The following is a 21,624-nucleotide window of genomic DNA, read 5'->3' as shown; positions in this document are numbered from 1 at the left end:
TACCACGCCGCTTGGGATGTACTACGAGTCGTTTTTTTTTTTTGCAGGGAAACCTTAAAGAGCTTTATTCAACAAGTGCTCGTTGAGCAGTCGGCCAATAGGCTGCTGATCAGGAACGGGGGAGTAGAGTATAACCAGCTCTCAGTCACAGAAAGCGTACAAGCACGCTTCGCACACAAATATGCTGGACCCTTTGCTGATCTCATTACATGTTGAACAGTAAAAGAAGTAAAGCTAAGAGCTAGCTCTCCTATTTCATCTAGGATAGGTGCTATCACCGAACGGTCAGTGTAGCGAGAGTTCCAGAGGTTTACTGCCTCTAGACAGTCGGTCTCCATGATCACATGCGTGTAGCCTCGTAGTGTTGCGAGTAAAACTCCTTCCTTGAGCGCTAGAGCCTCCGCGATGAGAGGATATGTCACCCCCGGGATCCGCTTGCACCATGCACCCTTGAAGCCCGATGTCAAACGAGCGATGCCACCCGCCACATGTTGTTGATCCACTGAAGTGCCGGTAACCTGTCCCTCATCTAGAGCCTGTCACTCTTTTTGATTCGCGAGAGCACGATACGCTGACTTGACCGAGTAAATGCCTGACTTCTCAAAGGCCCATGCATAGATGTCTTCGCCCCCGCCGTGTCGCAACGGAATGTTCAGAATGGCTGCGGCATCCGGCGCGATAAAGATCTCCCGAACCTGCTTTGTCCGCCATGTCCAGCTTAGTGGGTCTATCAATTCATTCATGGTTTGCACCGTTGTGTTAGCTGGACGTAACAGAGGAGACATCTTGATGGTGGAAGGAATCCATTTATCCTCCCAAATTGATATGGACGATCCGTCGCCTACTCGCTTCACCAGACCGGCCTGTAGTGCTTCACGGCCCGCCACAATTGCCCGCCAAGTAGCAGACGAGGACTTGGGAACCGAAGCATGTAGGAAATTTGTGTCTGGGAAATATCTTCCTTTCATCACCTTGGCACATAGGGAGTTCGGGTTCATCATGAAACGCCATCCATGCTTCCCTAGCAAGGCCAAGTTGAACATACGGAGATTGCGGAAACCCATTCCGCCCTTGAACTTGGGCGTGGCCAGCTCGTCCCAGGCAATCCAGTGCAAGGATCGTTTATCTAGGGAGCTCCCCCACCATAATTTCGCCATACTGGACGTGAGGCCTTTGCACACCTTCTTTGTTAGAAGAAAACAGATCATGCTGAAAGTAGGTATCACTTGAACAATAGACTTGATAAGTGCTTCTCGGCCGGCGCATGCAAATAAGCGTTCGGACCAACCTTGCATTTTCCCTCTAGCTCGATCGCCCATGTGTTCAAACGTTCCACTATTGTTTTTGCCAACGATTGTAGGTAGGCCAAGGTATCGCTCTGAAAACGCTTCAACTTGGACACCTAGCAGCTGCTTCAAAGTTTGCCTGAGATCTGTAGGTGTGTTCGGACTGAAATAAATGGCACTCTTACTTCTGTTTACACATTGTCCGGAAGCATCGCCATAGATCTCAAGAATCTGGTTAAGTCTTGTTGCACTTTCCATATTTGCCTTGATGAAGATAAGGCTATCATCGGCAAACAAGAGATGATTCACCCATGGGGCTCTAAAGTTTACTCGAATGCCTCTGTCAACATAGTTGCCATAGTTCTTCAAGAGAGATGATAAACCTTCGGCACAAAGGAGAAACAAATAGGGAGATATTGGACATCCTTGCCGAAGTCCTCTGGATGGGGAAAAAAATGGTAGCAGCTCTCCGTTCACCCGGACTGCAAAGCGAACGGAAGTAACACACTTCATGATCAACCTCACGAGATTGACCCTGAACCCAAGTTTCAATAGGATTAACTCCAAGAAATGCCATTCCACCCTGTCATAGGCTTTCATCATGTCAAGTTTGACTGCACAAGTGAAATTTTTCCCTTTCTTTCGTCTTTTCATCGTATGAACACTTTCAAAAGCAACCAGGATGTTGTCAGTAATCAAACGGCCGGGGACGAAAGCACTTTGTTCTTCACTAATAATATCATCCATGCACGTGCGCAAGTGGTTGGCAATCACCTTGACTGCCACTTTGTATAAAACAGGACAAAGTGCAATGGGACGACACTGTGAGATATTTTGGGGGTGACGTACCTTTGGGATCAAAGTGATCGATGTATCATTTATGCCCATGGGGAGTTCACCACCATTGAGAAAATCCAGCACTGCCTTGGTTACATCTTCTCCCAGAAGCTCCCAGTGGCGCTGGAAAAAACCCGCTGTAAAACCGTCCACTCCCGGCGCCTTGGATGGAGCCATTTGGAACAGAGCCTGGCGCACTTCGGATGGTTCGAACGGTTTGCATAGGAGATCGTTCATAGCCGGGGTAACCCGGGTGGGAACATGTGATAATAGTGCATTGGCATCATGGACGCCTTGTGAGGAGTAGAGAGCCTGATAAAAGGCTAAAATTTCCTCTTTCACTTCTGTATCCATAGCATAAGCAGACCCATCTGCTCTCGTGAGAGAAGTTATTCTATTAGTGCGCTGACGCTGCCTTGCTTGTGCCTGGAAGTAGGTCGTGTTGTGGTCTCCCTCGCGCAACCATGGGACTCGCGAGCGTTGCCGAAGCCAAACCTCTTGGAGACGGAGTGTATCTCTTAACTGAACCACAATTCTTTTCTCCTCTTCTGTTGGGCCGCGGCCAACTGAATGGCGTCATAGCCGGTCTAGTCGTTTTTGCAGATTACGTACCGATTTCGACAGGCTACCAAACTCTCGGGCTCCCCAAGGCTCGAGTTGCTGTTGAAGCTCCCCAAGGGAGTCCATTATTCCTTGCATGCCAGGGTTGCGATCATGACTGCGCCAAGAGGTCGATATGAGTTGATCGTAATCCTGGTGTGACTGCCAAATATTCTCATAACGGAATTGTTTTTTTTGAACGAGCGATGTGGGAATGCGTGATGTCTGAATTCTGTCACACAAAGCAATGATCTGACTCCACCGCACACACATGTCGTACTCGTGCGTGTTCAAACTTCAGTCTAAACTCTTCGTTGGCAAAGGCCCTGTCTAGCCTAGCCTTGACATTTGCATCTCCGGATTGACGATTGTCCCACGTGTACGGAACGCCTGACCAACCTAGGTCCTGGAGAGCACACTCATCGGTCACTTCGCGAAAATTCCTCATCTGCCACTCAGGTCGGGCTGACATGCTGAAGTGTTCATGGGGATAGAGGGTTTCGTTGAAGTCACCAACGCAAAGCCATGCATCGTGGGGTATGGCATGCAGAGTATGCATAAAGCACCAACTATGGTGGCGGTCTGCTGCTTTCGGCGCTCCATAGAACCCCGTGAAACGCCAGCCGGCCGAACTACCTGCATCCTCCCGCACTAGCACATCGATATGATTATTGCTGTAGTTCTTCAGTTCCACTTTCACGTCGTTGGACCAGAACAGTCCTATGCCTCCGCTAAGACCGTCGCTGTCCACACCAAAGCTGCCTGCAAACCCTAGAGTATGCCACAGATCCTCAACTCTCTTACCTCTGATCTTTGTCTCCATGACGAAAACCAGAGCGGGCCCTTCTTGCCTCGCGATGTTGCGAAGCTCACGAACTGCCTCGGGGTTCCCAAGCCCCCAGTAGTTCCAGCTTAGACAGTTCATGGCTCCTGGCAGGGCTGTCTAGCAGCTCCTGCCGAGTTATCCGAAGTGGTGGGTGTGTCTCTCTTCTTCTTTGGTGCGCGTTCCTCTTCCGTATCCACTGAAGTACCCTCCCCAGCCGGCTATATTGAACTCGCCGGGATGGTGACCATGTTGTTTTCTTGCTCTTCTTCAGAAGCCGGTGCAGGCAAGGCTAAAGGTCTGTATACTTTCTTCAGGGTCCCAACTTTCCTCTTATTTCCAATCGTATTCCTTTTCCTAGGAGAGTTGACCTCAGGATCGCCGTCTCTGGTTGAGCTAGTTTCTGGGGTTGCACTTTTAGTTGTTTTTGCACGATGCAGGTTCGTCCTAGAGTTCTCGCCAGAGGAGGCCTTCTTCTTCTCCTCCGGTGCGCGGAGGTTGGTTGAAAAGGGGATATCGCCCTTCTCATCTCTGGTACCGGGCATCGGGGAAACCAAGTCCGGATGGCCAAGGTGACCACACGAAAAACAGAAATTTGGGACTTCTTCATATTGGATATCATACCAGTCACGACTACTGCGAGCCGCAGAATCAATGAGGATCCACCTTCGCAAAGGCTTCCTGACATCAATAGTTACTCTCGCCCTCAAAAAGCCTCCAACGGGATCAAACTGCACGTATTTAGCATTAGGATCAATTTGCCTGGCCACTGCCTGGCCCCGTTTCTCATTGCGCAGGTTGAATGGCAGGTTAGGAACCCTAGCCCAAATCTACAGCTCGTTGAACTGAAGTTCAGATGGTTGCATGCACTCCGAAAACTCCGAGAGGATGACCGCATGCTTGCTGATGTGCCACGGGTTGCCTTCCCAGACGCGATCGCAATCGCGCTTGGTGGGGAAATCCGCCACAAAGGTGTTCTCTCCGACAGAATTGAAACTCAACCCCTTAGGATTTCCCCAAGCAGGACGGAGGGCGTTGGAGATCGTCTGAATATGGAGTGTGTGGCGATGGAGCACCTTGCCCGCCAGTGACCACTTCGTCCGTTCCTCCTCGTCGACGTCGTCGATCACCAATGGTGTAGCTTCTTCTTCAGTCAGATCTAACTTGCCCATTGCCTCCTCTAGTCTCGCCCACGCCGCGCGCGGCGAGAGAGATCCATCCTTCCCTTTGCCGGTGCTGGATTGAGACATCCTGGCGCCGCCCAAATGCGTTGCATCGATCGAGATCAGTCGCGCGCCGTCGTTTCCCCTCGAAACCCTAGTCGCCTAACGAGAGCCGCCTAGGTTTTAGGGGAACCCCTTCGATGAGAAGTACTGCTACTATGAGTCGTCCAACACTGTCGATGGGAGGGTGGCTCCGGTCATCCTTCCACATCGGGTGGTACATCACCCTTCATAGTATATAATTACGTGCAAGCCTTTTGAGTACTCACAAAGAAAACAGATGAAAAAAACCACAATCATTTGTGTTGCCATACAGAGTTTATGTAAAAAAAGAAAGAAAAAGAAAACAAGAAAATGGACACATAAGAAAAGAAAGAAAAAAGAAATGCAAAAAAATACAAGGCGTCCTGCGCCTCCCTATGTGCGGGTTAGGAGGTCTCGAACCACATGACATTCCTTATTCCTCACGCAACGGGGTTGGTGTGCATCTAATGCGTAAGAGCATCTCCAGCCGTTGGCCCCCCAGGGGTGCATAAAATCGCCGCCTGGGGGCGAGTGGGTTCCCAGCCGTCAACCCCAGGGCCGCCCCCAAGACGCCGTTTATGTTTAAAAAAAATATTTAGCAAAGTTCGTCAAATTGGACAGATTATTCGGCTAAAATTTGGCAAACTGGGCATATATTCGACATTTTACATAGCAAAGTTATTTTAAAAAAGGCCGCAACTACAACTACGGGCCGAAGAAGTCGTTGGGCGCAGCGAAGTCGCCGACGTCGTCGCCATCCTCGCCGTCGTCGGCGGCCTTCTCCTCCTTGACGCGGCCGCCCCTACTGGACCCTTGTCCGGTGTTGCCCTGGCAGACCGATGGCGGCGGCGGCGCGTCATCGTCGTCGCTGTCATCGAGGACGATGACGCCTCCCTCATGGCGGCCCCAGCGCAGAGCTTCGAACTGCTCTAGGGCGCGACACTGGTGCTCCATCTCCATGTGCACCCAGTCATCGCGCACCCATTTCAAGGCCGCCGCGTCGTCGAGCTCCCCGACGTCGGGCTCCGTCTTCATAGCGGGGATCCCCGGCTCCGTCTTCGGTTTGACGAAGCACGGAGGAGCCGAGAAGGATGCGTGACTGCCGCCCTCATTGATGACGATGCCGGCGCTGCGAGTGCGTCGGTCGAGCAGCGTCTCCACTGCGGGCTCGGCCTTGACGCTAAACACCACCGGCGAGCCGGAGGAATGGGAAGAGGAGCGGGAGGAGGAGTGAGAGAAGGAAGTCGAGGAGGAGCCGAACCTCCTAGGCATCCACTGCCCGGCGCTCCAGCGGGGACCAGGGCGGCCACCGCGGCAGGGTATGCCAGCGGCGGCTTATTGCCGCCCTCGAGGTACTCCAGCATGTCGTGGAGCGTGCGGTCGGGGCGCGCCCCACCATACGCGGCGCCCTCGCTATTTTTTACGCCGCCCACCACCAGCGCCCTGTTGGTGGACGCCAGCCTCTACTCCTGGCGGTGCTGGAAGTACGCCGCACACAACGCGTGGTTGTCTGCGGCGTACTGGGAGAGGGCGCGCTGCTCCTCTGTCAGGGAGGCTCGCACGCAGTTGACCACGGCGGCAAAGATGGCGGGGCGCGCCTCGACGTCGGGCACCGGGGGAATGGGGACGCCCCCGTTGCGGAGCCTCCACCACGTCGGCCCGGCGTGCATGTCTGGTGGCGCCGGGATGTTTGCCTCGAAGAGCAGCCAGGCCTTCCACTCGTGGAGCGAGCGACGGCCGAAGCCGTTGGCCGCCGCCGCGTCACCGGGCAATCGCGTGCCCATCAGGCTTGGGAGAGAGGGAGAGGGGAGGGAAGAAGCGTCGGCGGGCAGCTGCGCATGGGGAGAGAGGCAGAGCTCGGCGGGCGGTTGTAGGTTGGTGTGGCCAGAGGCGAGGGAGGCCACCGGTTTATATAGCCCCGCGCCGTAGTGTACGCGTGACGGGAGGGGAGGCGTCGCCGCGGCGCCCGTGACGCGTCGCCCGTGATGAGGAATCAATGGCAAGGCTGACCGGTGACAACCTTGCCATTGATTCCACGCGGGAAACCGAGGCATTCCGACGACGACGAGGCGCGCGACTCGGCGGGCCCATGGCTCTTTCATGCCAAAACCGCTCGCCCCGGCGCCCCCGGGCGCCCCCCCCCCAGCGCGCCGGGTTCGTCATGGGTCCGCCGGCCCTAATTTCGGCCCAAGCCGGCGAAAAACGACTCCTGAGGGCCGACTGAGCCTTTTTTTCGTCGCCGGCGCGAAAAAATCACTTGGGGGGCCGTGTGGGGGCGCGCATGGAGTGCTCTAACCCCACCCTCTAGCGCTTGACATGCTGCATGGGCATGCCCATTGCCGCTTTTTCTTTGTCCTTTTCCCACCTATTTTGAGAAGGCCCTGGAACTGTCTTTGGACTACTTTTTGTGTTTTTTTTTCGTTTTTACTGGTTTCCCTCTTTTTCATTTTCTTTTTTATTATTTTTATTTCCCTTTTCCTTCTTAAGATTGTGATCATTTTAGATATCTTGTAGTACTTTTCAAATTCAGGAATACTTTTTGAAATCGCAGATAATTTATGAAATTTAGTATTTATTTTTATTTTTAAAAAATATTCTCAATCTTTTTTAAAATTATGTGGATATTTTAAATTTAAGAACATTTTCTGAATTATGTTTTTTAACATTATTAAACATTTTTTCTGAAAAATATAGTAGCCGTTTTTAGATGGGTCTGAGAAAAAAATAACCACCTCAGGATTACGTAGCGGTAGCCAACCATGCGCCTCACAGACCCGGTGAGGGTTAGTGACAACAATAGGCAGGGAACATTTAAGAACTAATTGCAGCAAATATCTGTTTTTTAACATTCCTTAATATTCTGAATAGTTTTTGACAAATGAATTTTTTTTGAAAATGGAAACAATTAAATTTTGGACAAAATATTAATATCCCAAATTCTTTAAAATGCACGCGCATTTTTTTGAGGAAACAAGCGGCCGGTCTTCACAGCCATGCATGAGTTGTTTTTTGTCTGCTAGTGCATATCATTATTAGTATTAAATGCGTTCACACTGATTAGTTCAATTTGAAAGAAACAGGTTCACGTGCAATTATTTTGGTTTTTCGAATTTTTAAAAAACCATATCTTTTAAATTGCGCATCGAAATTCAGATCCGTCTTCACCCTTGGATTCTTCGCAACGAGATCTTTGAAACTAGATCCCGCATGGGTATGTTTTGATGAATTTTTTTATGCCAACTTTGACGCTATATTGTTCAAATTCAGTACTGCATTGTGCAACTTTAATACTACATGGTGTAAAAAATTTCAAAACCAGTTTTTTGAGCTGCATGATCTAACTTCACATGAGGTTACAACTTAGCAACCATGAAAATTTGATGTGCAACTAGTCTACGGTCCCGACCAACTATGTAGTAGTCGATGTACAACCCTTGTCCTACTCGTGAATTTGTAGTTTTTTTACAGTTGACACACTCTGCCCCACCTTCCCTACAAATGATATACGTACAACTTAGTCTGTTGTTCGAGCCAACTTCCAATTACTAAATGTACAACTCTTTTCCCTCCCTACTTGTGGATATGTAGTTTCAGTTGGCGGGAGCAACAAATGAAGTTGCACAAAGTCTGCTAGGCAGTTGGCTGGAGCAACATATAAAGTTGCACATCTCACAAGTAGGGATAGTTGGATTGTGAAAATTCCATATTCATGAGGGTAGTGAAAAGTTACATACTCATTAGTAAAAGTTGCATATAAACGGGGCGCTAAAGTTGCACATCCCACTAGACGGGTGTTTTCGAGTGCTAGTAAGGAAATTACACATCCATGAGGTATGAGGGATAGTTGCACATCACTGGTAGACAATTGGCGGTAACAGTATCCAAAGTTGCACGTCCACTGCTAGACAATTGGCTGATGCAACAAACAGTGAAAGCACAATCATGGGTAGGGGGAAAGTTGCACATGAACTACTAGGCAGTTGGTCTGGGCAAAACACGAATTTGAACATCTCACTAGGAGGAGGTAGTTTGGGAGTAGATGTACCATCAATGAAAACTATACTTTCACGGGGTAGACGAAAAGTTGCACATCCAATGTCAGGTAGTTGCACATAGATTGTTAGGCAGTTGCACAAAACGAGGGACTTAGTTGGCACAAAAAAAATCGTGAAAACATACTCATGCGGGATCTAGTTTCGAAGAGCACGTCACGAGGGTTCCAATGGTGAAAACGGATCTGAATTCCGACACGCGGTTTGAAAGATATGGCTTTCTAAAAATTTGAAAATCTAAAATTATTACACAAAAGACAAGGTGAGCAGGAGACATGCAGACATCTATCATATGACAAGAGATCATGTGAAATGATTAATTAGCAGCGTCCTTTTTAGCACTTTTGGTTCACATGAAAGATACTATTTTCTGTTTTTAGGATCACAATAGGACAAATAAGTAGGTCACTCTGGACAGCTAGGGAGCAGCCGGCCGCTCCCTAGACGTGTCCTATTAATATTGGAGCATTTTTTGAAGTTGTGAACCTTGGTGCCAAGTGTGAGGCTGCGAGCCCCGTCGATCATCTGATGTGGGGGATTCTCACCCCCAAGTTCTATTTGTTTTCTGTCTCTCTAATTATCTCATAGTCAGCACTCAGGAGTCAGGACGGGTTTTGTTGGTAGATCGGCGGTCAATGTTCCGCCGGCGTTTTGTGAATCCGCTGGTGCAGAATTTGGCCGACGGCGTTTATTCGCTGCGCCGCATCGATGCGGCCAAGCATCTTTTCTATCCGTCAATGGAAGAAGCAGAAGAGTCAGCAAACAACGAGAAGAAGAAGAAGATACAAGACTTTGCGGCGTCTGCTTGACCCGATCGCGAGCTACGACCCGTCCCCCACCGGCGTTTTGTCCCCTGGCCTGGAATGGTTCGAGCTCTTCACGTCCCGCAGCGGCGCCTGCGAGGGTCGGATCGTCCACTCCAACAAGGGTGGCAACACCGCCATGTTCGACGCCGACAAGTCCCTCTACCTCACGCTGCCCGAGCTCTCCCAAGCCAAAGGCACGAGCCCCCCGAGCTTCTCCGTCGCCCACCCAGGCAGCGACCAGGACAGCCTCTACGTCATGCAGAGGTACCCTGGCCAATCTGTCGCCCCGGCTCGGTTCTCGCCCGACCCCGGCGAGTGCCCCCGCTCCTGCTTCGAGGTTCTCGAGTACAGGGCCCTGTCCAACGATGTCACCGACCCTAAAAAGGGATGGGACTGGCGGCTTCTTCCTCCTCCTCCATACGTCAGCCGACCTGGGTACCGGCCCTCCATGATCACCTCCCACACCACCATCAAGGACGCCCATGGCTGCACCACCATCTGCATATCGTCCGACAGGATCGGCACCTACCGCTTCGACACGTGGGGCTTCGATTCTACCCACCATCTTGGGTGGAAGCACCTGGACGTGTGGAGGCAGGTCGGGGAGTGGGAGCTGCCCTTCTATGGGAGAGCTGAGCATGTCCCGGAGCTTGGCGTATGGCTGGGCTTCACGGCCGGCGGAAAACCCCACCACCTATGCGCCGTGGACCTCTCCGCCATGGATGGCCAAGCTGCACCCACATGGCAGCACGTCTGGGACAATGCCACCCTGCCTGGTGAGAAGAATTGGAATCCTCTGCTTTTCAGGCTCATCAACATGGGTGACAACAGGTTTTGCGTGGCCAAGCTCTTCGCTGATGATGAAATGGGCAGGCAATTTGCCGTGCTTACCGGAGTAGAGATGGAGCGTGGCCGCGACGGCCACAGCCTCCGGATGGTCCAGCACAAGCGCGCTCGTTTCGTGTTCAACAATGCCATCACTGTCAACTGTGTGCTCTGAATAATCTTGCGTGGATTCCATCTCCATTACTCTTGCGTCCCGGTCTATTCCCTCTGTAAATAAATATAACTATATAAGACATTTTAAGTCACTAAATATTTGTTTACAGTACAGATGGAGTAGTATTTTCTTTGATTGGCGAGCTGTTTGCATCTGAAATCACAAATCTCAACTTTCGACTTCTCTAGCACACAAACATGAATGAATAATTACCTTTTGCATACCATGGCCTTTTATTTTTCTCCTTGCGTAAAAGATTTGGAGTTGTTCTTTAAAGAATCCGGCCTCCCCTCTCTCGAAACCCCCACTCAATACCACCGGAGTGCCGCCAAGCTGTTTGTCGCACCACCTCCAACTCCGCCACTGCCATGAGATCGCCGACATGTTTTCGACGAGCCCGGCCACCCATTCGACCAGCCGTCGCCACCGTTGCACTCCACGACGACCGGCACATCTCCTGGAAATCATCCGCACACCCAACGACCACGGGGCGTCGATTACATCGAGACCTGAGACTCGCTGCCCGTCTCCGGTCGGTGTTGGCGCCGCCGCCGCCTGTGGGTGTCGTTCACCTCCTTGGAGGCGTCGCTATGGTGTGTTGCCATTTTCCCCCTCTTGTTTGGATTGTCGTCTCCGGGTGAAAGCACAGGTCTTGGACTGACGATGGCGGCGTTGTGGCATCGTTTCTCTGTTGGGAGCATCATGTGTGAAGACATGGCTTAAAGGTTTTGTGATGCGGTTCTCCAATGTGTGCCGCTGGTTCGAATATAGGTTCTTGGGCGCAATGTACGCCAATGCTGATGAGTTCAAGAAGGTGGCTTTCTCGGGACCAATCGAGTCCTGCCACCCACTCGCCATCTCCTTTTCGACATTCAAGGGTGGTTGATGCGTCGACAAGAGAAGTCCGGATGAAGTGATTGCTCTTTGAGGCGATCGGCGTTGGTCAAGACGCGGCTATGTTGCTCTATGTTTAGGGCAGGCTCCGTTGCATTGTGTATGTTATGTGTGTGGTGTCTTTTCTTCGGATTAGCTCGGGTGTGGTGGTTGTCTACACTTGTTGTTCGTAGCGAGTTGTAGCTTCTTATAATTGTATTCTATCTTTTATAAAAATATTGTATGCCTTTGGCATACTCTTGGAAAAAAAACTAATGATTACTCCAAGTGTCTCACCATTATTATTCAAATTTTAAATTTGAGTGGTATAAATACTTCCCACGTGTAAAAACAGCAATACAATTTTCTTTACGGAAGAAAAACGACGTGCAGTCGCTGCTGAGTAGTACTCTCTTCATCTCAATTTACAAGTCCTACGCATATATCTAGGTTGCTAAAGTTATTATCCTAATATAAACTATATAACACAAAAAATATATCTTTTGATCTGAAGTTTATATTGATATATTTTTTGTAATATATATGATTTGTATTAGGTTGATCAAATTGACGATCTAGGGATACGTGCACGCCCAGGAAGTAGACATTAACACGGCCGAACATCACCAATTTAACGAGCGCAATCCATCGGAAGCAAATGTGGGAGCAAATTCAAGCCACAAAATCGCGGTAACAGCCACCGAAAACGAGGCCATCAGAAAAGTCAGCAAAATGAGAAGGAAACGGAGAAATTTCGTTTCGAGAGGCAAATTGGGAAAAGAAAATGCGCATCGGCTGGCGACGACGGCGACGCGTGGGAGTGGTGGCGGCTGGTCCCAAGCTCGGGCACACCGGTACCGATGCCGATGCTCCTCCCACTCCCCCCAGCTCACCTAATACGCTCTCCTCTCTCTCTATCCACCCCGCCTCCCTCGACTCGCTCGCTCGCCCGCCCGCGCCTCGCTCCGTCCCCGGGCGATGTCGTCGTCGCCGCCGCTGTCGCCTCGCGGGGCGGAGGAGGAGGAGGATGGGGGCGCCAGGAGCGACGGCGCCGGGAGCGGCGGCGGCGGCGGCGGCACGGTGTTCAGCTACGGGGAGGCGGGGTACTGGGACGCGCGCTACGTGGAGGAGGGCGGCGCGCCCTACGACTGGTACCAGCGCTACGCCGCGCTGCGCCCCTTCGTCCGCCGCTTCGTGCCACCGGCCTCGCGCCTCCTCATGATCGGCTGCGGCTCCGCGCGTACGTCCCCCCTCCCTCTTCCGCTCTCCTCCTCGTGATTGCTCCGTAGATAGAGACTGCGCTCGCCTAGTGCTCGAACTGGAGCAGCCAGCGTGTTGGTTGTGCTCGTCATGGTGGTGCTTGTGCGTTCGTCTCCCATTTCCGGAAGTAGAAATTTCCTTTCCTTTTCCTCTCCTCCTTTTCAGGTTTGGTTCAAATAGGTGCTTGATTGTGATTTGTGAATGGGGGTGATTGGCACAGACCAGCGAGTGAGCAATCTTTTGGATTAGTTGATTGCACAGAGCACGGTCAGCGTCTATTGGGATCGAAATTGCTGTCATGGCAATAGTTTCTAGATAGCTCCTCGGCTAGGTGTATCTATTAGTATATAACAACATGGCAATCACATAATGTCATTCTATCAGTCCACATGCTGGCATGTATCACTTCCAGTAATCTGATCATTGTACTCTGGATGGGATAATGTGCTATAGTGCTACAGTTAGGCAATCTGTGAATTGATAGAGTTGTGATGTTGATGCCACACAATATCAGTGGGGCATGCACAGTGTGTAAGTTAATTTTTCAGAGGGACTTGCAACCAAACATCTGAATTCTGAAACCAGCACAGCTCTGTGTGATAACCCAAACCAAAACCAACCTTGGTTCCACTTGTTGCCCAGTAACTCAAAGTTGCTCTGGGCTTTTAGTATTATGGTAAGACTATCTATGCTGCATCGACGCGTTAAATGCATGGCAGCACATTTGATTTTCACTACTTGTATGAACATAGTGTCCTATTGTGTTACATTAGTCATAGTTTCATTACAGATATTTCAATGCTTATGCATACACACTAGGGGTTGGGTTTTGCACCCTCGATGGGCTGATCTGGATAGAGTTTAGGATGCGCTTCTAAATCTAGGCTCTATGATTACACTCCCTGTGCTAATTTAAATTTTCTCCCCGTGCTCTGCTGTTCGTAGTTATGTCAGAGGATATGGCCACTGATGGCTACATGGAGATAATAAACATTGACATTTCTTCGGTTTTAATTGAGATGATGAGGAAGAAGTACTTCGATCTTCCACAGCTACAATGTATCCTTAAATATTTTACATTCCCTCTTTGTCCGGGAAGTGCAATCTAGTGTCTGTTGATTTCCTTATGAGCTGTAGACATGCAAATGGATGTTAGGGATATGAGTAAATTCTCTGACGAATCGTTTGATTGTGCCATTGATAAAGGTGTGAGTTTCTTCATGCTACAGTGGCTTTCTAAGGAGTATTGATTCTATTGACAACACTTTGCTTAATGCCGTTTGTTCTTTTTGTACATTTCTTAAAGGTACTCTGGACTCTTTGATGGTAAGTAGGTAATGTTCTGTCATTGTGTCTTTTCCTTATTTTGGTACTACTTCAACATCGCGGTCTTTCTGCTTCCAGTGTGGTGTGGAGGCTCCTCTCAGCGCAGCTCAGATGGTCCTGGAAGTGGACAGGTTCTTAATACTTTGTCCCCCCATTCAAGCATCACTTACAGCCTCATGTACACCAATATATTGTTAAGTTCAGCATTCCTGCATTCTTATCAGTGGTATCTTCTGATTGTAGGCTACTTAAACCAGGGGGAGTCTTTATGTTGGTATGCAGTTTGGATAAGTTTCTTCGTAGTGCAGACTTAATATGTCATTTCTTGCCACTGATTATAACGATCATTTTTTGTTTCTGAACTGCTAGATAACTTATGGTGATCCATCAGCGCGAATTCCTCACTTGAACCAACCAGTATGCAGTTGGAAAATTGTACTGTACATTCTGCGTACGTATTAGTATTATGTCATTTCGCAGATACGTTCAATTGATCCGCAATGTTGAAAATTTTCCCTGCTTAATAAAAACAGAATCTCTGTTTGCTTGCTCATGTATAGGGTTTGCTCCACGTTTTGTGTAAATCCGAGCTTTAACTTGTGTAGTCAACACCACTGAATTCACAGTAGTGTAGTTCATAAGAACTTTACTTATAAGATAAACAGAACTGTAGCATGATCATTTTTTAATGCATTGCAGCAAGACCTGGATTCAAGGGAAACATAAGAAGATCTGTCTTCGACCCTGTTCCACTGACTGAGAGTGGTAGATTGCCTGAGGGCTTTGTTCTGGAGGATCCTGACTCTCATTATATTTATGTCTGCAAAAAGGGCCAAGAATTAACAGGGATAGATTCTCCAACCTTAAGCCACTTGAAGTTGCAAGATTCCGAGTGAGCTGTAGGATAATTGATCTCACAATATTTGTGCATTGTTGTGATCCTTACAAGATCAAACAGCGTGATGCTGCCACCATTATGGCCATCCAAAAATAGAAAGTGTGCCTTTGCACGAGTATACATTTTTCAGTGATCTTGTAAGAATCATCAAGTTATTATATTGTGTTACCACTGGTTGTAATGCGGTGCTGGAAGGAGGATATGATTGTTTGGCACATTTGAGGAACAGAATTTGTCCCAGTTTCATCCTCTGTGGAATAGAAAGAAATTGCCATTATTCGTTGATTGTATTTTTGTTTGTGTGGAAGTAAAAACACTATCAGTTTCTTCAAGGAGTAGATTCATGTGGCATGTTCTGGGTTTTTAGGTATTTACTGTTTCTGCAAAAAAATCTTGTTGCTCATGCCTTGAGATATCTGAGGCGTAGTCATATTCCAAGTTGCAGTGCTTTTGTTATGCTTCTTAGCACATGGAGGGCAAATATTCAGACTGTGTAGTATCAATTCTTTGTTACCAAGATATAAGTTTCATTCTCCTGGTTAGTCATTGTAACACATAGAGGCCCCAGCTTTTCGGCATGCGAGTTTGGCAATCACTGTTCAGACGATAAATTACATCATACATACTTTATATCTATGTGAAACCATTTTGCAGGCCTGCAGTTGCATGATCTGTGAAACATGTGGTTTGATACTTTGATGGCTTTCTATATCTTAACTTGATTTTTCTTGTTTCTTGTACTGAATGAAATTGATACAGCAACTGAAACCATGCAGCTTGTGATCACAGAGTTTACAGTATCCCCTGGTTTGGGACCAACATATAAATTTCATTCTCCTGGTAAGTCACTGTAACACAAGGAGGTGCAGCATCCTTTGGTGGCACCAGTATTGCAACATGCCATTGTGGCATAGATCTTCAGACTTAACAGATTACACCATACCGTTTCCTATCTATATGGAACATTTGCTGACCTTCAGTTACAGGGTCTGCGGAGCGCAAGGGTTGATGGCTTTCTGTGTTTAACTTTACTTGATTTTGTTTGTTTCTTGTACTGACTCAAATGATACAACCTGCGAAGCTGCTGGTGTGCTATTTTTAGTGTAAAAACTTCTTTTCTTTTGCTAATCTTGTTCGCATTCTTTGCAGTCAGGGAGAGCTTTGCCTGCGAGGAAATTCTGGACAAGCACAAGGGCTCGCCGCGGCTGGTAGCTGGGGACCTCATGGCCTGCTCCTCTGACAGTTACCAAGCTGAGATCACCCTTGTACTGCACAATGTATCCACCCACCTCTCCGGCACCCTGCATTCATAAGATCGAACAGATCATTATATTTACCGAGTCCGAGCAAAAGCAGGTAATAATCATGATATGAGAGCTTGAAGGTTTCAAATTATCCTGATCATCTCAACAGGTTAAAATTATTTCCGTGCACTTCTGTAGCAACTGAATTATAAGTTTTAGCAACAATCTGTTGCGTTAGCTTGTTGTTGCAGTGAAAAGATTTGGGCAGGGAAGTGGTGATTGTAAGTTAGCACCTTGGTGCTGCTGAACCATGGCCTCCATTTCGCTGCCACTGGGAGCTGGAGCTGGTTGACAGAGAGCCTACTGGAAGTGACGGGCACCCTCCCGTCAGTGTCTCCACTGCAAACAAAAGGTCAGTGGCCGTTATTTTCACCATTGCATGTATACCACAAATCATTTCACTTCTATTCTGGAATGTCACATCAAGACTCTAATCAAGTAGTATCCGAAAACGCCTATCATGCATACCTGTAAACCCAGACTCTGATGTTGTTCTTCATCAGCTCCCGGATAATAGGCAGGACCGTTTTGGCGCTGTCGACCCAGCGTGTCAAGACTTCACTGAAAACAAAATAGATGGAATATTTTGCAAATTATGACATGGTTCTTCGAACCAAAAAAAACAAAAGAACTTGATGTGCCAATGTGATGTATATTGGAAGGATGCGATTGCACATGGGCCACCGAGTCATTGGCATGGCCAACTAGCAAGATGAAAGCTTATATAATCCCCTAATAATTCGGCGCATGCTGCGCAAATGCATGTGCATGGATTAAAGAAAGCAAGAACATATTTGCGGTAGTTGCAGTTCAGGCCATGTGCAGGTGATAACACCATTAGATAGATCTTGGTATGAACCTATCTTTCCTGGAGAACACGCATGCTGTAAATTAGGCGGGGCGGACTGGTACGACGCGTGACCTATCTTCTCGTTTGTTAACTCGGAGAAAATTGCTGGACGACGGCAGCAAGTATACTAATCTAATCTCCGGTAATTTGCACAACAGTTCGTCGATCTGCATCTGCATCTAGATCATGTGCTGCAAGTTTGAGCAACCAACCAGCCTTTTCAGCATACTAATACTAAATTACCACATTGTTGCTTACAAGTTTGCATCTACTTTCTTGTGATGCACCTACCCCTACCGCCCATGCACGCAGGGCGTATAATACTCCCTCCATCCCATAATATCTATCATATTGTTTGCTGCAGAGGATATTGGTAGGATAAAGTGCTGGTCTAACTGGTCTGGCGGATGAACGCTTTTTCGTGCAAGGGTATTGATTAGTGTGGTGTGTGTCTAGCGTGAGCAAGGGTTCACTGGAATCAACATATATATGATTGCCTCCTCCTGCATGTTGTGCAGCAAGATAAAGCAACCCGGTTAGTACTTAGTAGTTGAGGCATGATTGACGGGTCGCACAAAAGAAACTCCAATAATGTGGTGCCGTGTCGACCCCTGATTGGGTTTCCCCGATCGGTCGGTTTCAGCTTGATTGTGCGCTTCACTGTGCTCTCAGATCATCACTAAGACACTTGTGCCGCCGTTGCCCAAGCAATCACAAGTAGGGCTGCAAGAAAAGCTCGAGGCTCGTGAGCCGCTCGAGATCGACTCGTCTTTTGACTTGACTCGAGATCGACTCGAAAAGAAACAAGCTGAGTTTGAACACTTTATGTAGCTCGACCAAGAAACAAGCCGATCTTGAGTCAATGTTGGCTCGCTCGATTTTAGCTCGATAGCTCGACAGAATATCATTATGTTAAATGAACATGCCATATATTAAATGAAAATAAGATAATTTATTACCATATATGTTGTTCATAATTTTTCTCCATTTTATTTACCAACGAACATGAAAACTTAGTTAAGTGCAGAGAAGATTTAGGCCTAATTATGGCATGTGGTCGACTATGTGTTAAATATCCTATATTTTTGCCAAGTTTCCCAGCATATTCATCTTATTTTTTTGTTTTTCATCCATAGATTTATAATTTTTACCATCTCATTTAGCTCGAGATCGACTCGAGATCGTTACAAGCTGAGCACGAGTCATGTTCTACAGCTCGATCATGAGCTTCACTTAGTTTGAGCTCGCTCGAATTTTCATATGAGTTGAGCTGAGCCAACTCCAACTCGCTCGAGCTCGACTCGTTTGCAGCCCTAATCACAAGGCTCTGGTTGATGCAAGCGACGGCCAGCTTAAGATATTTTTCGTCCAAGATAATGAAAGATGAAGACCAAGTTTCATTTTTTTTTGTTCTTGTTATTATTACGTGAATCAGAGAGGAGTCTCCAGGTCTCTGAATCGTACTGTGTGAGATGCATGGGTCAACACTAGCTTAATTAATCTTGTTAGCTAAATCTGGGCAACTACCTACATTTGTCAACGACAAAAAAAGTGGTGGAGTGAGTAGGATGGGTGCAGTGTAGTGTAGGGTAGGTAGCATACCTGCAGGCCGACCAGGGGTGGTCGAGGCGGGTGACGTTGGCGTGCATCGCCTTCTGCACGTCCGGGCGGTTGAGGTACGCGTCCACGTAGTAGTCCGTGCACGGATCAAAGTTGTCGATCTGGCCACACGTAGAACCCAAGCAAACTTAATTACTAAAACCAATCGACATCCCTATGATGATCATGTCAAGAAAAACATCCCTACGATGATGATCTAACTAACTAGCCTCATCGATCATTTAGCAGTTAGCGCCGGTGGTGCAGTACAGTACGGTGCTGCCACCGTACCGGCTGTGGTGTTGGATGGATGGAAAGGCCGCACGCACGCACGTACCGAGGGGGCGATGGGGGGCGTGACGAGCTTCTCCGACTGGCAGTTGGGCGCGTAGATGTTGTAGATGTCGATGTCCCGAAGGCTCTCGCCGGCCTCGTCCGACGCGTCGTCGCAGAGCGCGCTCGTCGCCGCGCCAGCGCCGGCGGCCGTGAAGTTGCAGTTCTTGTCGATGCCGGCGGCCGTCTCGTCGGAGATGAACGCGTGCGTCCAGAAGAAGTCGTACATGCCCTTGGTGTCCGTCCAGTCGTTGATCACCGCGTTCCCAATCTGTTTTTCACACCACCCAAACCGGCCGTCGTCAGGGGTGACAAGACTGAGGTTGACGTGTGTGGCCAGCCGGATTATGTCGTTAATTAACTACTCTCTTACCATGATGCCTTTGAGGTTGATGGCCGGGGAGGCGTGGCGGAGGATGGCGTGGGCCAGCTGCGGCACGTAGTGGCCGGCGTAGCTCTCGCCGGTGATGTAGAACTCGCGGCCCTTGTACTCCGGGAAGCGCTCCATCCAGTTAGCCAGGAACAGGTACGCGTCCTCCGCCGTCCGGTTGTCCCCGCTCCGGCCGTAGTCCGCCGTCGTGTTCGAGTACGAGTACCCCACCCCCGCCGGGCTCTCCAGGAACAGCACGTTCGCCGCTGCACCATTAATTAATTGCCCGGTCGATCACTTGTCGGTTCCTCAATGGCTTTCAGGCCGGAGAACTCGAGAGCGTGGTGACTGCGTACCGTGGTTCCAGGAGTAGGGGTTGCGGTAGAGCGTCTTGCCGTCGCTCATGACGCGGAACGGGCCCAGCTCCTCCATGGCGCCGTACCCCAGCGACGAGCACCCCGGGCCGCCGTTGAGCCAGAGCAGGAGCGGCTTGCCCTTGGACGACGACCCGTCGCCGTTCCCGCCGACGGCCTCGGCGAGGTAGTAGAACAGCGCGCGCCCGGCCGCCGCGTCCACCGTCACGTACCCGGCGTACTGTGCGAAGTCCACGCCGCTCGGCTGCCCGGGCAGCGCCTCCACGCGGTCGGCCTCCTTGCGCCCGGCCTCCGCCGCAGCCGCCGCCGGCGCGGTTCTACCCGTCGCTTTCGTCGTCGTCTCCTCCTCCTCCACGGCCGCCAGCGACTCCCAGGACGCGCGGGAGGACGGCGACCCGCGCAGCCGGTTCAGGTAGTCGCCCTGCCTTGTCCGCCGCACCTTCGCGGCCGCGGCCGTGCGAGACCCCAGCGCGAGACATTGCACCGCCACCAGCAGCAAGAGCGCCACCGCTGTGCTCTTCATGGCGCGCGCCAGCACTGTACGATCGGACGGTCGTCGGAGCGAGCTAGAGCACGCTGGAGTGCACTGAGGACGGCGGGCGTCTGCGTCGATCTGGCCTGGTATTTATAGGGCGGGAACCCGGAGGCTACCAATTGAATTTGGACGTGGGACAAATGGTGACAGGTAGGAGCCCGCCGGTGGCACGGTTCTCATCCGATACAAGATAGATCGTCCATTTGATCCGTCCATGCGCCCACTAGGCACATGCTTCCATGCTAATGAATTTCTTCTGTTGATCCCCGGCCATTTGCTGTTAGTCTGGTGCTCGACATAGAAGGGAACAGTGAAGTTGCAACTTGCAAGTCTCTCGTATTTGAAAACATACGCAAAGGTTATGTGGTTCCTTTTCCACCCACGCCACCTACGTTTTCGATTTTATCGGTTTTTTCCCACCGTTTTTCCTCGAGAACCATCTTTTTGGCTTGTCAAATATTCCACCCGTCTCAAAATAAGTGTCTCAACTTTAGTACATGGGAAATATAATCATGTTTTCTTTGATAATTCGATCAGAAAAACATGTGTGTGCCCTGTCGCAGCGCACGGCCAATTATCGTGTTTTGCCAAAGATCACTTCGCGTTTCGACGATGAGATAAAGGTTGAGACCGATGGTTTCTTCATCAGAACCCATCGATTTAGTTAAACCAATCGTGCACTTAATTTGATCGCAGACGCCGCTGTCAATCAAGAAACTAAGTACTCGTTCGTTGGGTTAGGAAGGAATCTTAGGTGGTCTTGTCGGTACAAATCGTGAATTGTGTGTGCAGACCTCGATTTGACCGATCCACTATTGAAAGTTGATGAGAAGACCCATCTCATCGCCAGAAGAAGATCTTCTCACTCACGGTTGCCTCTGCTTAATGAAAGAACGAGCCTGCCGTGTCTTGTCTTGATATAATCACTCACGGATGGAGGAGTCTTAATCGGTCAACCTCAGCGGCGTCGTGATCAGTCATAACCATCTAGAAGACCAGAAGGAAGTGTTGATCCATTCAGCCAAAAAGTAATAACAAGGGGACCAATTACCGGACGGTGGTGTGACTGGTGTCTTTAGCTGCAACGCATGTACGTACGTAGCTGCGTGTGTGCACCTCGTGCATTTTGGCCCTTGTGCTGTACAATAGTGAGGGTGGTGGAAAGAGCTTTCCGCCCACGTACTGCGAATCTGTTGCGGCTGCGGCTGCTCCAGCTAATATCATTGGTTTGGTTGAGCAAGCTCGCAATTA

General features: G+C 49.4%; 2 protein-coding genes across 2 annotated transcripts; one reads left to right on the top strand and one right to left on the bottom strand.

The window, feature by feature from the left end:
• Positions 1-12,480: 12,480 nt before the first annotated feature.
• On the top strand, positions 12,481-15,296 carry LOC119362676 (EEF1A lysine methyltransferase 4-like). Its single transcript, XM_037627917.1, has 8 exons — positions 12,481-12,764; positions 13,730-13,843; positions 13,922-13,990; positions 14,091-14,110; positions 14,189-14,241; positions 14,354-14,384; positions 14,480-14,561; positions 14,810-15,296. Exons 1-8 carry the CDS (start codon positions 12,503-12,505, stop codon positions 15,004-15,006), a joined length of 828 nt encoding a protein of 275 aa, XP_037483814.1. The 5' UTR covers positions 12,481-12,502; the 3' UTR covers positions 15,007-15,296.
• Positions 15,297-15,717: 421 nt separating this feature from the next.
• On the bottom strand, positions 15,718-20,593 carry LOC119362675 (serine carboxypeptidase II-3). Its single transcript, XM_037627916.1, has 7 exons — positions 19,821-20,593; positions 19,468-19,730; positions 19,099-19,365; positions 18,765-18,883; positions 16,781-16,873; positions 16,546-16,651; positions 15,718-16,309 (listed from the first exon to the last, which is right to left on the bottom strand). Exons 1-7 carry the CDS (start codon positions 20,359-20,361, stop codon positions 16,133-16,135), a joined length of 1,566 nt encoding a protein of 521 aa, XP_037483813.1. The 5' UTR covers positions 20,362-20,593; the 3' UTR covers positions 15,718-16,132.
• Between the last annotated feature and the right edge of the window lie 1,031 nt (positions 20,594-21,624).

The sequence above is a fragment of the Triticum dicoccoides genome, chromosome 2B (genome assembly GCF_002162155.2).
Source record: "Triticum dicoccoides isolate Atlit2015 ecotype Zavitan chromosome 2B, WEW_v2.0, whole genome shotgun sequence".
In the NCBI taxonomy this organism is placed as follows: Eukaryota; Viridiplantae; Streptophyta; class Magnoliopsida; order Poales; family Poaceae; genus Triticum; species Triticum dicoccoides.
Note: the sequence above shows the minus strand (reverse complement) of the source record. Positions and strands in the feature narration are given on the sequence as shown.

Excerpts from the sequence above, each read along its gene's own strand:
- LOC119362676 (XM_037627917.1), top strand. The coding sequence starts at position 12,503 with ATGTCGTCGTCGCCGCCGCTGTCGCCTCGCGGGGCGGAGGAGGAGGAG. Across the intron at positions 14,385-14,479 it reads CAGGGGGAGTCTTTATGTTG|ATAACTTATGGTGATCCATC; the intron begins GTATGCAGTTTG and ends CTGAACTGCTAG. Across the intron at positions 14,562-14,809 it reads AATTGTACTGTACATTCTGC|CAAGACCTGGATTCAAGGGA; the intron begins GTACGTATTAGT and ends AATGCATTGCAG.
- LOC119362675 (XM_037627916.1), bottom strand. The coding sequence starts at position 20,361 with ATGAAGAGCACAGCGGTGGCGCTCTTGCTGCTGGTGGCGGTGCAATGT. Across the intron at positions 19,366-19,467 it reads TCAACCTCAAAGGCATCATG|ATTGGGAACGCGGTGATCAA; the intron begins GTAAGAGAGTAG and ends TGTGAAAAACAG. Across the intron at positions 16,874-18,764 it reads CACCCCTGGTCGGCCTGCAG|TGAAGTCTTGACACGCTGGG; the intron begins GTATGCTACCTA and ends TTTTGTTTTCAG.